This window comes from Heliangelus exortis, chromosome 7 (assembly GCF_036169615.1).
Source record: "Heliangelus exortis chromosome 7, bHelExo1.hap1, whole genome shotgun sequence".
NCBI lineage: Eukaryota > Metazoa > Chordata > Aves > Apodiformes > Trochilidae > Heliangelus > Heliangelus exortis.
Window position 1 is genome coordinate 2242781 of NC_092428.1, and position 15196 is coordinate 2257976.

The 15196-nt window shown below is 36.9% G+C and overlaps 1 protein-coding gene across 7 annotated transcripts in view; it reads left to right on the forward strand.

Annotated features, from left to right (window-relative positions):
- The window catches only part of KAT6B (lysine acetyltransferase 6B), a 103422-nt gene that overhangs the window by 51498 nt on the left and 36728 nt on the right, over positions 1–15196 (forward strand). For all 7 annotated transcript variants that reach the window (XM_071748222.1, XM_071748223.1, XM_071748224.1 and 4 more), the window contains one exon: positions 11143–11251. In XM_071748222.1, the coding sequence (XP_071604323.1) occupies positions 11143–11251 (109 nt within the window). The remainder of the gene's footprint in view (positions 1–11142; positions 11252–15196) is intronic.

Consider the following 15196-nt stretch of genomic DNA (forward strand, 5'->3'; position numbering starts at 1 on the left):
TTGGGTTTTTGGGTGTTTGGTTTAGGTTTGGGGTTTTTTTGGTTTTTGTGGTTGGTTTGGGTGGTTTTTTGTGGTTTTTTTGGTGTGTGGTTTTTTTTTTTTTATGTTGTTGAAAGCTTCTCCATTTGGCTTCCCTTCCTGAAAAGCCAACACACGCAAATGTAATTAAAGCAGGAATCAAACCAGGTTAGTGTCCTCAGTAGGGGAGGTGCAAATAATTTTCCAACTTGTCTTGACTACAGCTCAATTTTCTGGAGGTGCAAAGCCCTGAGCTGTGCTGGTGTAGCTGGAGCCCGTGCATCGATAGCCTGCACTGTGCCTGCAGAGTGATCAGTGTCACATTGAGTGCTGCATGGGAGGATCTATCTAACATGGTTCTGTAACGCCAAGCCCAGGGGGGACCAGCAGCATGAGCAGCAGTTTGCATTTGACAGCAGAATGTCCTTGTTGCTATTGATTGGGTTGTTCAGTGAAGTGAAAAAACATTGATCCAGCTTTAAACTGGTAGTTATATGATAATCCTGGAGATGAATGAGCATCAAGTGAAGTATTGCTGGGGGGAGGTTGCACTGGGGGGGGGGGGGAATCCAATACTGTGTTTTTGTGTAGCTAATAGGACACTAATGATACTTTGAAAGTAGATGTTTTATAATATAGATCTGCACTAAAATAAATGCAACTAATAAATATGAAACAGATCTTTCTCTACAACAGATGTAAATACTGGTGAAAGGACATGTGTCTTTTTCTCTCTTAAGTCCAAAGTAGTTGTTCTCTGTGTCTGTGGTCTGGGGCACTGTAAGTAATGCTGATTATTTGCACTGGTGATGGAAAGGGATGTTGCTCTTTCAGTATTTTGGTGTCTGGTGGTTTTCTTTGGCCCTGAGCTGTTCTGAAACAGCATGTGTATGTCTGGCAAGCCTTGTCACTTAATTCATGTTGAAGTGCCATCTCCCTGGCCTCATCTCATCCCCCTATTACTTCTGAAGCTACCAGGATCATCTTACTTTTACTTTTGGGTTTTGACAGCAAAGTAAAACTGTGGGTAGGAGTAGGTCTAGAGAAGAGATGATTAAAAGTCATGTCTTTCTAATATACTGTGCATTTATTGAGGTGCTTTGGAGCATTTTTTTCCCCATAAATAAGTAGTTTTACAGTTACTCTTGCATTCAGTTTTTAGACACTTGATTAGAAGTCAGTGTTGTCTGACTTGGCGCCTTCTTTTTTTTTTTTTTTTTCCCCAATTGTGAATTTGTGTCCTAATTCTCTGGACATGCCATAGAATTTCTTTGTACTTCCTTACAGGGATGATTCAACAAAAGTATTCTGGCGAAAAGGCAGCTTAGGAAAATACTACTTTGAGGGGGCTGGATAGATGAGTGTGGGGAATACCTTTTGCCTAGTTTGATGGCTTCATCATTCCTTTTCACCTCTCTTCTCCAGGCACAGCAGGTGGAAGGTGCTGTGTCAGCAGATTCTGCAAATCCTGATAAGGAAGGCAAAATTCTTAGTGAAGGTCTTGATTTTTTTCCCCAGGAAGCAATGCTGGAGTTGAGACTACTCTGTGTGTTTAGCTAGGATCGTGGGCAGGAGACCAGTGTTCAACAGGAGTCTTAGAATGCAGAGAGAGACTTTTGTCTGTTCTCCTGCAGTTGTAATGGAGAAAATTACAAGATGGAAGAATTAAAAAGAAGGAAAGAAAAAAAAATAATTTGCTGCATTTCATAACTTTTCTACATCCTTCTGTACCTGTGAGTTTTATCTGTAATTGCTGTGAAGGAGTAGGTGGTTTTTCCTTTACCTATGGTGTTGGTGAGTTGCCTTTTTTCCACACCACAAATATTTGTGTTTTTAAAATTTGAGTATTTGGGAGTGCATACCCTAGTAGTATGCCTTCTTTTTTCACTATTGTGCATAAAACAACATTTTATGTGAAGCCATGAAAGATCTCATCATTAGTGGTGATGTTTTGGGGATGTTGTACTGCAACTTCTTTCCATTAAGTTTCTTGGAGGGAGAAAATGTTAGGAAACAGCACATTTTGAACAATGAACTTAACTTCAGTGAATAGCTGTCAAACTTCTAATTGTGCTCATATGAATACAGACTCAGTCAATTGCAATGATACAATCAAAAGCTATATAAATCTTCAGGTTGTGTGGGCTGTCACTTATTGGGCATTTGAGAAGAGACCATTTCAGAGCTGTTTTTCTTAACAGCAGAAATTCTGGACTCTTTCAGGGTGAAGTGTGTGGGGAAATCAGTTTTCTTACTCTGCTGTCACCTGGAGAAGAGGGACTGTTCCTCATATTGCATAAGTTGAAGCTAGAGAGACTGTAGGTGTGGTGGTCTTCCTGAGTGCATTTAAACTGTATTTTTAGGCATTCATTGATTGACAGGAGGAAGGAAAAAAAAGAGGAGAGTGTGTAGCAGTCAGTAACAGCAGAACTTCACCCCATGAATTTCCTCTGTAGAAGGAAAGAAGCTGCTGTCTGTAAAAATTCAGTCTGTAGCAATTTTTGAGAAACCTCTTAGCACAAGCTCATTGATTATTTTTTCCCCTAACAGCTGCAGTGATTACTATTATCTTACAGCTATCTTAAAAGTGCAAATTTGTTTTCTCAGGTATAATGAAACTTTGCAAGTGTTTAAGGGAAATAGACTGTGTAAGCTGATGTCATAAACCACACAAACCTGTCTTTTAAGGAAAACCCTTTTCAGAATGCATTCATTTCTTCTTCAGTACACATTCTGTGGTGTTGATAAACAAACTCAGTCTAAAATAACAAATCTGAATGGAGTAAACCCCTGGAACTGAAATGAACAATTCTGGAGTATCACTTTGTCATGCCAACCTGCCCTGCTTTCTTTATATCTGGCTTTCAGTGCATGTTTTGAACATGCAGTTGAATTAATCACATGAAGGTATTGGCAGATTGAAAATGTCAATCTGAGACTGATTTGCTGAATTACAAAAGTGCTTGATCAGTGCATCATTAGGTCTGTCCCAAATGAGAGAGAAACATGATTTCCAGAGAGTCTGTTAGCTAATATATAAATAAAGTTACAAGTTTTATTCAGTTGCTGAGTTCACTTGATTTCTATGTTTTGATTTTTAAACATCAATCTTGGCTATGTTTTGAGTAACAAAATTACACAGAGGTTTTTGTGCCATATTAATACTTTCCCCTTCCTTTCCCCCCTCTTTTTCTTCCTCTCGTCATGTTTTGTCACTGTCATCTCTCTTCAAGTGTAGATTTATTTCTCATACAAATTGTTGTTTTCTTTGGCAGGAGCTACAAGAAAGTCTGTGTGAAATTATGTAATGTCTGAAAAGTTATGTTCATGATTAATTAGCCTATCATGAAACTATTTTGGTGTGTGTGGAATAACTAGATCATACTATTTATTTATTTGGCAGTGGTAGGAGGCATTCTGGTCAGATCAAGTAACTTTGGAGTGCTTTCTATTAACTAATATATACATTTGGATATACTGATTACATTTGGAACATGAAATGTGCAGTTTTCCTACAGGTCAGTTACTGCAAACCTCACATTTGGCTTGAAGTAGACTTTAAGGAAAACTAGCTTGGGCTGCAACTATGTCTTATTTCCTAAATAGTAAAATTTATAGAGCTAAGCACCCCTTAAATGGCACATTACAAGAAAATTCTACAAGAAGTTAAAAATTGGGGGAATATGTGTTATATCTGAACTGCACATAAATGGCACAGGTCTCAGATGGCAGTGAAGGCAACATCTCAACCAGAATTTTAAGTCTCAGGAAGACTTTATATACAATTTATACTTGGGCTTGGTTTAGTTATTTTTATGCTTTTTTTGTTGTTGTTTAGGGGGTTTTGTTTGCAAAAAATATATGCAATGCAGTTAAATTATGTCCCAAAAATTTCCAGGGTGTAGGTGTTGGATCTTTCAGATGTTGCCTTGGTTAGCAGAACTTCTTGTTAGTAATGAGAGCTTCTAGAGTTTACTGCAAGCATCAAAGTAGAGAGAAATAACAGAACCTCTTCTGTGAGTTGGGTTTTGTAGAATTCTTTGTAGGCTATTATTGAAGTGATCTGTGTTTTAGACAAGTAGTTTAAAAATACCAATTTGCATCACTTAATTACAATTTCACAAATGCTTGGCTTTTGGAAAACTGAGGGAGTTAACCATGCTCATTCTAAGTGTAATTACTCATTTAAATTATGTTAGAGAACACCATATGTAATTTTTTTATTTTCACTAAACTGATGGCATTCTTTCTTACCCTATAAATATAGATGCCTGGTCGTAAGCATTTGGAAAACTGGAGAGTTAAGCCACCAAAGAACATGAGCTGTAAATAATACTTTGAATTTGACTGTTAAAGCATAGCAGTATAAAAAAAAATCTCTGCACAGAACAATTTCTCATGTAATGGACTTGTCCACTATGTCTTAAATGAGTTCATCCCTTTCTTGTCCCACCTGTGCTTTGCACTCATTTAAAATTAGATCAAAGGCAGTGTTTTTGTGGTTGCACTACACAGGGAAACTTGCATTGGAAGTAGACTGGAGTATTACAGATGAAACTTCTGTTTTAATGAGCAGTGGACCTTAACTGTGGTACAGGTTATTTCATTACTTCTGCTGCTGAATGGAAGTGAACAGAAGCAGCTTCCTGTTGCATTAAATAATCCTGTCAGTCTTGGAGAGAGGTTGCTGCTAGAAGACTTTGGTTTCAAACTTGGGCATAGTCCAATAGTATTGTTAGACTCCTTTGCTAAGTGATGATCTTTGAAAGGCTTTATTTCCTTCAGTTATGCCTTTTTGTTGAAGTTTCTTATCACCTGCTGTAGGCTATTAGGAATACAGCTTTTTCTGAGGCAGAGCAAAACCACTTTGAAGCACTCCTGAAATCCTGCACAAAATTACAGTAAGCAATCTGAATCAGCTTTGCTGGGGTGCTTCTCCTGTACTTTTTTTTTGTCTGTTGTGTGAATTCTGATGCTAGAACTTGTACCCATTCCTGGAGTCGTATGGCATTTTATTGCCAGGACAGAGAATGAATGGCCTCTTGGATTTGACCAGTTTTGTTTGATACCACAGGCTTTGAAGTAATAAAGAAGAAGGGTTAAAACCAAGGTTTGAGAGCCTGCCTAGTTTGGGGCTTTTTTGTTGTTGTTGGTGGGGGGTTTTTTTGTGGGGTTTTTTGGTGGCTTTTTTTTTTTTTTCCTCGTTTGGGTTGGTTTGGGCTTTTTGTTTATTTTTGTTTGGTTTTTTTGTTTGTCTTGTTTTTTGCTTTTGGTTTTTTGTTTGTTTTTTTGGGTTTTTTTTAGAAGCCATGCAATACAAACTGCTGTAGTAATTACTTTTTTATCCAACTTAAACATAATAGTTGAATGCAAAGCTCAAGTCTCTTTCCTTCAAGAGATTTTCACTTTATTTAATAGGCCTGCATGGAAACATTGGAAAAAATGCTGTGAAGCCTTTACTGAACTTGTTAGGAGCTGTTGGAGCCCAGTTAACTGTGCATTGGTGTATTGCAATGGACATAGTTTTGTTGTATTTACAAAATGAAACACAGTGATCTATCTGGGGTTTTAACTTTAAAATTACATTTTGATTGGGCAAGAGTAATTCTTCACAGTGCATCAACGTGGAACATTGCCTGTCCATGTGAAGAAGCAGAGACACAGAGCAGCCTCTTGAATTTGTTAGAAATGCCAGATTTTTGGGTAACCCCTTGAGGTATGGATAGGGCTGCTTTGCCTGTTCACCTTTATTATCCCTCTGCCATGGATCTCAGCACTTGATCAAGTGAAAAACTGCTCTCCTGCCCTATAGGTCTTGTAGGAAAGATGCTGTAGGTGCTTTAAGGATCTGGCATTTTTTTAATGGCATGTTATCATTTTGCTTTGGTCTTCATATTTTCCCTTCAGGTACAACTAAGCTTTTAGTGCAGAAATTCACCTGCTTCAACTGAAGTAGCAAGGGGATTTGCTTTATTTTTAAAAATTCTTTAAAAAATCTGCTTGCTTGATTTAAAATTGCATTTCAAACACTTGCCCAGTCTCCTGAAGCCCTACTTCTGTTTATAGCACTACTCAAACCTAGATAGTGCTGACAGGAAACTCGCCCCAAAGAGTAAACTAAATAAAATATGCACATGATCAATTTAATGTGCAATTAAACACTTTCCCTGAGCAATTAGCATCAAGACAACTAATAATTATCCTGTGCCATGCTGCAAACATATTATACACATTATGTAGGATGACTTTGTTAATAAGTTATGAATAAAAATATGCATATATACCAACATCTGAGTAAACTTCATATTATGGCAATGAAGCTTGTGCTTTTCATACTGGGGTTTATTTGATCTGCTGAAAGGCAATACCCAAAAGAATACAAAAATTTACATGCCTGTGGGATTGTGGTCTGCAAATTGGCACCTGCTTCATCCTGCACTGCAGTCACAGGTAGAATTTGGAGTTAGGAAATGCAGTCCCAGGCAGGCAGCTGTATGTGCATGTGACAAAAGCCAATGGAGTCCATGTTGGTGTCTGTCTAAGGGAGTTTTGTGCCTTTTAAACAGGGTTTCTTCTTCCCTGCATGCTCAGTAATATTCATTATGCAGAGCACTGACCTTTTGTTTCTTGAATACATCTGAAGCAACTTTAATCAGTTAGAACGAGTTTTGGTTTAGTTTCTGATATCTTGTGGTGTTATATGAAGCAACAGGAGTCAGGCTTGAAATAGAATTTAACTTTTGTTGTCTTTTCCATATTGCAACAAAGAGACTTTTGAAGCCTAAAGTTGCTTACTGTTTTCTAAGCAGTAGTTGGGAGCCCTCCTCTTCTGGGGCGTGTTTCCCAGTTGGGAAGAGGGAGCAGGAATGTTCCTCTTAGTAACTTAAAAATAGAAACTGTACTTAAAAAACTGTCTAGCACAGTATGCTACTTGATGCCTCTCTTCCTCGTTGCAGTGCTGGTTTGGGAAGATGCAGCTTAGCTCAATGTCTGTTCAGTAGTGATGCTTGGTGATGAGATTAATACTAAGGCACACAAAGTGATGTGGGGAGCTGTCTTCAAATAAAACACATCGTGTCCAAGGAGGTAGATGATTTATTTCTCCCCGAGAGCCATTTGAGATGCTCATTTGCCTCTCTATCCCGTTAACCCTGAAATTACTTGCAGGCTGTTGCTGTTTATTGGGTAATGGAGATGTGCTATTTGTGTGCCATGCAAAAGGATGTGTCCTCCCAGCAGGCTGTCAGGATGTTGAGCTGTTTCTGAAATGGCACTGAGAGTTACAAATGTGAACAGTTGAGGGCTTTTATTTACTGTTCAGACTTAAATTGATTAGGAGTGTGTGTTAGAATTTTTATTTTAATGTGTGTACAACATGTTATGAGACTACCACTGAAAACCATAATTGTATGTACACAGCTAATGCCTACCATTGCCTTTCAGACAGTCTGTTTAAAGCCTCAGAGTGCTATAGCAATGCAAATAGTAATCTTCTTGCTTTCAGTGGGATTTATAGTTGTGGGTAATTTTGCATACTCAAAAATAAGATTTTTCAGGATTCAATGTGACTTTTTGAGGGGTGGCATGTTAGACCGTGCTAAGTGCTTGAAGAATTTCCTGGGAATTATAAATGTAATCAGTTGAGCATGGGAACTCTACAAGCACAGAAAGTAAGGGAGGAAAAAATTATTATTTTGGGTGCGTTTTGAGACAAATTCTGGCATAAGGTAACAGAAGTCCAGATGAATTTTTAGCAGCCTGTTTACAAGTGATGAGCTGCTGATCTGGTTTACTCCATGGTTTAGAATATATTAAAAACAAAAAAAAGCCAAAACAAAACAACACAACCCATAAACAAAAAAACCAACAAAACAAAAAAACAACCAACCAATAAAAAAAAAAAAAATCAAAAAAAAAAATCAAAAAAACCCTTTCTTGCTTGACTGTTTTTTGTGAAGTTTCAGTTTCTGAATCCAACTGCCTGTTGACAAAGCTTATGAATTCTCTGCAAATTTGCACCTCCTTCAATTAGAAATACTCTTAGATGGGCAGGGCAGCCTTTTCCATTTGGATGTACAATTTCTAGTGAGTTGGAATACTAAACCCTTTAGGAAGTTATAATCTACCTTGTTTCCAAAACTGAGGAAATGAAAAATTTATTAGCTGATGAGCTCTGTTGAAGAAATGTTGCTGGATAAGGATTATTCAGACCAATCTTCAGTGGCAGAGCATCCACCTTATGCTTAAGGTTTCTGTAACACAATTATTAATGTACTTCTTAAATATTAGATGAAAAAACATATTTCCTTTTAAACTGAGGCTGAATAACAAGAGGAATGTTACTGGTTCATCTGGTACAAAAGACTGCAGTGTTGAATAAACGGCCATACTAGCTCCAGTAAGACATTAAATGGAATTAACCTTCCTGGTAAATATATATCATTATTTTTTGGAAGATAATATTCTGTTGGTGTATTTTAGAAGTAAAAAAAGTAGAGAAAAGAGGTGCAGGTAGGAGATGCTTTTCTATTATATTCTGACCCAGTCAACAAACCAAAAAAAGCCCACAAAAACCACAAACAAAAACCTACTCAGTTTGTCCTATTGGGTCAGTTGTGAGCCTGATAGAATACAACCAGCAGTAATATTGTTTTGCTTCTCTGTGCAAATAAAGCAATATAAGCTATGTTTTGTTCACTGTGTTGGCAAGAATCATGCATGTGAGCTTTCAGTAGCTCAGAGGGCACTACAGCTTTTAATGTAAATGGCTTCAAAATATAAACTAGAGCCCTTAAGTTGCTTGAAAACTTGTGTGTGAAGTGATAGGATTTGCAAGCTCTCTATTATTGGTTTTGATATGGGAACATCAGTCTTTGTAGCCTTGAACTGCCAGCAACCTTTGGCCTTTATTTTACCTTCACTTAAAAACAAAAAAAAAGAAAAAGGGAGGGGGAAGTGTGAAATAGGGAAGTAAATTGATATTGGCTAATGGCCATGCCTTTTCCTAGAGCAAGAAAAAAAATCTTAGAGATAAATGGGATTGTGGACCTAGATTTGTTTCATTACATGAATGATACTTGCTGTTGTGTAAATTATTTATCAGAGCCAATGTTTCTGAAATGGGTAAAGCACTGATATATCAAAGGGAAGGAGAGAGGAATGGTTGCCAAGAGGAGACTTTCACTGAATTCCATAAAAAGAGTAATCTTTCTTTTGAAATTATCTGTATTAAACTTTTAAGTAGTAGTAGTTAAGAATGCTGCAAGTGAATAGTTTTGTTTGGATAGTTCTTGACCATTTTTACTGCTGATTATTTGTGCAGTTTATTTTTTTATTAATAGAGTTTTTGTCTGTTTAAAAGTGAAATGCTGGGACAAATCTTTTGATCTCTTACTGGCAAGAACAGCAACTGACTCGTTTTCTTTTATTTATATGTGCATTGTTTTTAACTTGCAAGTGAACAATTCTTCAGGTAAATCTCTCCCCATCTATACTATTACTATTACTGATCTCATTCAATGCCATCCTGCCAAAACTGACAAAAAAATACCAGTAGTTTGTTTCTAAATAATTCGAAGCATGACTACATTGGAAATCTGCAGTTTTATAGCTTAAGCATAATGACTTCTGTCCAGGTAGCAATTTAATATTTCAGCTACCCATACAATCCATAATGGATGTTTTAGTAAGAGTAAAGACTGCAGGCAGTGTCTGTATTAGTTACAGGCAGTTTCCTTTTGTGGAAGGGAATAGACACGTCCATATTTATGCAAAGTTTTTGGCTCTGGTTCTTTTATGTATATTCTTTGGTGTATACAAGTATGGCAATATTCTGAAAGTGGGTTGTGAGCAGATAAACAGCAAACAGACCCTCTGAGGACTAAGCTTTTAGAAGAAGTACTATCCCTCAAGATATCTTCCTATGGAAGTGGTTGTAAAATAGGGTGAGGATGTGTGTGCTCCTCTTGGCTGGATAGGACAACTTGACCTTGCAGGGGTTGGTATCATTTGGAATCAGTTACTAGATTTAAGGGGATCCTAAAGATCAACAGTGTAAATCTAGTTTGAGTGTTTGTGTTTTCTGTTGTTTTGAGGTAAAAGGATGGATCTGCACGAAGCTGATTCCTTCTCAAGAGCACTCTTAAAAACAACCACTCCTCAATTCCAGAACTGTAATGGAAAACAGATTTGTAGGTCAAGTGAAAATAGTCTGTCACCTTGCCAAGCATTGTGGCAGAGAGTGGAAATGTAAAAATGGAAGATGAAACCAACAAATAATTACTTTGATACATAAAACTGACAGCATTGCTTAGCTAAATCTGGAAAATATGAATTTGCAAAAGAAACTATTTTAATTTTGGACTTGCTGTGATGCTACCTACTAGAAGCCATCTGGGAAGGTACTCTATTATTTGAGAATCCTATGTGAAGAAATAGTTGCACATCATTTTATTTGTGCAGATATTTTTATGTACAGTTTAGGAAGATCAGGAGGTAAATTTATATTCTTTCTCTGAAAAGTTCTGTGTATTGCTTTCAGGCATTGAAAGATTTGCATGTTTGCTTTGTTCCAATTGTGTATTGTAGCTGATGGGACTGGAACAGATAACTGGTGATCTGTTGAATAATGAGTTGGATAGGAAAGTAATAAACTATGTCTTAAATTTAAGGGCTTTTGGAAAAGTTACTGGTTTTCATGTGGAAAGGGACTCTTTTAAGCTGTAATAAATGCCAGCTTGCATCTTAATCTTTGAGCAGCATTGCCTTGGAAAAACAAGTGATTGCCTTCTGCAGATTAAATTGTGAATTCAGGAATAGTGCCTTAAGTTCTAATTTTTCCTTGGTTTTGTTAACATAAGGCTTTTATTGGGGACGATTGCATGGATTGGCATACAAGGTTTGTTATGATATCTGGTAAGGTAATAAACTCTCTTATTCCAGAGTTAGTAAAATGGACTTAGGTCTTGATAATTAATACATGATATAACAAAGTAGCAGGTAAAGGTGATCTTGCTAAGCTTAAATATATGAGAAAATAAACCCCCTGCTTTTAATATGATAAAACTTTTTTTCCTTCCTTTTCCTCTTTCTTTAAGCTAACTGTCTACTTATTTTTACACCTAGCCACGAGCTGATCCCATCCCAATCTGTAGCTTTTGTTTGGGAACGAAAGAGTCGAATCGTGAAAAAAAACCAGAAGAGCTGTTGTCTTGTGCTGACTGTGGCAGCAGTGGTAAGTTGGCTGAATTTACAAATACTAGAAATGTTTAAATCTGTTTTTAAGATACCAACGCTTGTTTTCATTTTTTGTTGTCATCTGGATAACCAGAAAGGAGAGGTGTAAATGCATCATGAAGCCAAAAGTATAAATCTGTTGAGTAAATTAATAGGGAAAACCACACATGTAAAATATGGGAAATCAGTTTTATGTTGTGACATCAAATGATGATCAAGAATTTTGCTTGCATGGATTTGCAACATTTAAGAAGTTGAGGAATAATTAAAAAAGATGGTATTAGCAGTCTTTGATACTGTTGCATATCTTGTGTATCCAGTTATTTTTAAAATTCTTATTAAAATATTCTGCTGAAGTGGGGATTTGAATAACAAATATATAGACAGTAAAGCTTAATAATAATAATAATAATAATAATAATAAACAACTAGCTTTATGCTGGAAAAGGAGTTATTCTGCCAGCAAAATTTGTTGAGTGGACAGCTTTTTTTTAGCCATGTCAGTGAATAAATATTTGCCCCCACAAGCTTAAAGCTGCACTGGGCAGTACATTTGATAAAGCTTTGGAATGCAGAGCATCCCATCCCAGTTCACAGATAAAATGGCACTGCTCAAGAGTCACAGGCTGCTACATCCATCTGCTTGGTGCTACCTCCTTGTCCTGTCACCTGGTTGCATATAAACTGGGTTGAGAAACAAATGTAGCTAAAACCCAAGGTCGATCAGTTCCCCAGTCCCAGTTTTCAGACTGAATTCTGGGCCAGAAAAGGGAGTTGCTCAGGAAGGAAAGAGTAGAGAAGTAGTAGGCTGTGTGTAAGACATTACTTACTGTGTTTGAGAAGGCTGGAAGTGTTGTTTCAGTGTCCTGGAATTCAGAATTCATGTGTATCATGATTCTGTTGGTGTGCTGCAGATCATCTGTCTTGCTTACTGTGATAGCTTCATCAGTACTTGAGTAAAAATAAAAACAAAACAGTGTGGATCAAAACACTGTTCTCAGTCAATCAGGGGATGCTTTTGATTGTGTCCTTCTGAATCTGTCACCCTGGACTGATTCTTTGTCTTTTAGCCAGTGTATTTTTTAGTACATTTAAGCAATGCTCAAACAGTGAAGTAAGGAAGTGGCTTTTTCACCCCAGCATGCAAAACCAAACCTCATAGATTGAAAAATATCTTCCTTTAGTGTTTACAGGGTTTCTGTGTTTTCAACTCTGTATTCTAATATTTGGAAGTTTAACAGGATTTGTGCTTGCTTAGACTGGTGCAGAGCTTACATTTATCACATAAGCTTAGACATCAGCTACTCTTCTGTTGTGTAATCCCCTGGTAGGTCTAAGATGCTTTGGTACTGGAAGTCTTGACTTTCATGGATCAGCTTCCATTTGAATTAACACTGATACATTCTCTCTGCCTCATTAAAACTAAATTATCTTTAATTAGTTCCTCAGATGTATTAGATATAAAGAATGAAATGTTGAGCCTGCCAATCAGGTTGCTGGATGGTTAAACTTTAGCTACTGATGCCTAACTAAAATAAAACCCCATCTCAGTGCAATTTAAAAATAACAAACTTCACTCAAATGGAGGTTTATTTTAATTGGGTTTGTAATTTCTCACATTGCTGTGTATAAACTGGTCTTGCTGTCTAACAAACATAAAAGAAATTGCATGTTGCACACAGCCAGCAAAATCTTTACTTGATCAGAGATTAAATTGCAGTGCCCACTACTGGTGTGTCTGTTTGCCTTTATGTTATTGTGTCAGTTCCTTGTGTCTCTTCAGGTAATGCTGCCCCATTCCAAAGGCAGGGACTGTCTGGATATCTCCATGTTTCATGGCTATTACTCTGTTGTTGTATTTGAGGGTATTTGGGCAGTGGAAATGAAATGTTGGCCTATATCACTTTTTTAAGATGAGAGATGTGGGAAGACAAATCCTATTACAAAAGCAGACATTGCTTCTCTGTTTGTTTTTTTCCCCTCCATCTTTTGATTTTGATAACTGGAATCAAACTTTACCATTGTTTTCCCAATTGAGAGGTGCAGAAGCAATTAAAGAGCTGCTGCTGGCAGATTTTAAAAGGGGGCTGAAGTTTTGGAAAGGGGAGGGGGAAAAAAAGTTGAGTTACTGGGGAGCTATAATAAATCTTATTTTAAAAAGGGGGGAAAGAGATAGCTAGAAGTAGAGTACCTGTGGGTACTGTCCTTTCAGTCAAATAGTGTGTTTGGCTGAGAAAACAGGAGGGTAACTGATCAAAGATGAAATAGGAGATAGAAACACATGGCACATTTTAAGCTTTTCTAAATGGGATGGATAAGAATAACTTTGAAAGCATTTAATTTTTAGTAGCTTTGTTTTAAAGTAAGCTTGTATGTGCTCCTGTTGGAAATTGCCAGCTTTCAAAGGTCTGTGTTTCCAGTAATCTTTCAAATTTGTGAGCTACATTAAAGTAATGATGCTGCTGAAGTGTAAAAGAAAGTCAAATGATTGAACCAGCAGAAATTACTATATGAAGCTCTTCAAATTAGAGATTGATCAAGTGTTGAAAACCTCTTGGCAAGCACATCAGCTGCTGGATATGGAGACAACATGTTCTTGCCTTCAGTTGAGATCACTTAGGGCTGAAATGCTGTGACTTCTAAAGCCAGAAACATGCTTTCCCTCTTCAATCCTTTAAATTTTAAAGAAATGAGCTGTAAAATCACTGGAGGTCACAGTGACTCCGTGTAGCTGATTACATAAATTTGTTAGGCTGTGCAAGTAGATAAACAGTCCCTTTCAAAAATGAAACCTGTGGTGATTATCTCTTCATGTCTGATAGGCATTACCCTCTACTTGTTATTGTTACAGTTGCACTGTGTCAAATTTGTGTCCAAAAAGAAGTCTGTATGTATTATCAGCTATTCAAGAAGAATACTGCCTGGGATTTGGAAATCTGACAGTTTCTGTGCTGTTTCTGCTGGTTCATACCTAGGAAAGACAGTAAAAGAACATGGCAGATGCATAGTGATGATTTCCATTTGCACTCTTCCTGCCTCTAGGTGTTTGTGGCTCTCAGGGACTTGGAGGTGCAGGCAAAATCTTCAGATTTAATAGCAATGGGTTCTTTTTCTTGAATTTTTGTTGGGCAGTAGAGTCTGGCCTGTAAGGATATTACCAGATGTATTAAGCTGTGTAATTGCCTGAATGAGAAATGTGACATTGGTAGATAAAAGAGAAATAGAGTAACCCTGTTAAACCTAATCTGTACATAGTTACCAGCCAGTGAGAATGGATGTTTCTGATGTTTATACTTCAGTTATTTACTTAAGCCCAAGTTAAAATCAACAATTTAAACCAGGACTTATTTGCTTCTTAAAGTAACTCACTTCTGTGCAGGGTAGATAACAGGAATTAAATGTACTTATATGGAGGTAATAGGTTTATGATTACACTTTAATGTGTTAATGTAGTTAAGTCATGGTTGATGAAATAAGTCTGTGATATTGATTATTAATATCAGCCACTCTAGGGAGCTTTTTTGTTATTTCTTAGTAGATTTTTTTTTTTTTTTGAGAAAGTACTTGTTAAGCTTCATTGAAGGGAATAGTATAGCATTGAACTCAACCGTGCAGTTACAGAGTATATTTGTCACTTTCAAGAGTAATGGTCACTTAAAGTACACACTCAGTTTTAACCACAAAAATTTGTTAATGTATCTTAAACTGCACGTGAAGAGGCAAATGGCAATGCTTTTTTTCAATATCGTTGTTGAAACCACTCTTTGACTTTATTATTGATTGTTCATTACCAAGAGATCATTCCTGCATTTTAAGAATACACTATATTTACACAATTTGACTTATCTTTAAAAGTTTGACAAAAAAGTGGATTAAGCCTTGGGTACACACAATGAAAGGAAATAAAATCTGAAATCTGCACTTCGTTCAGGTGGCTTTTGAT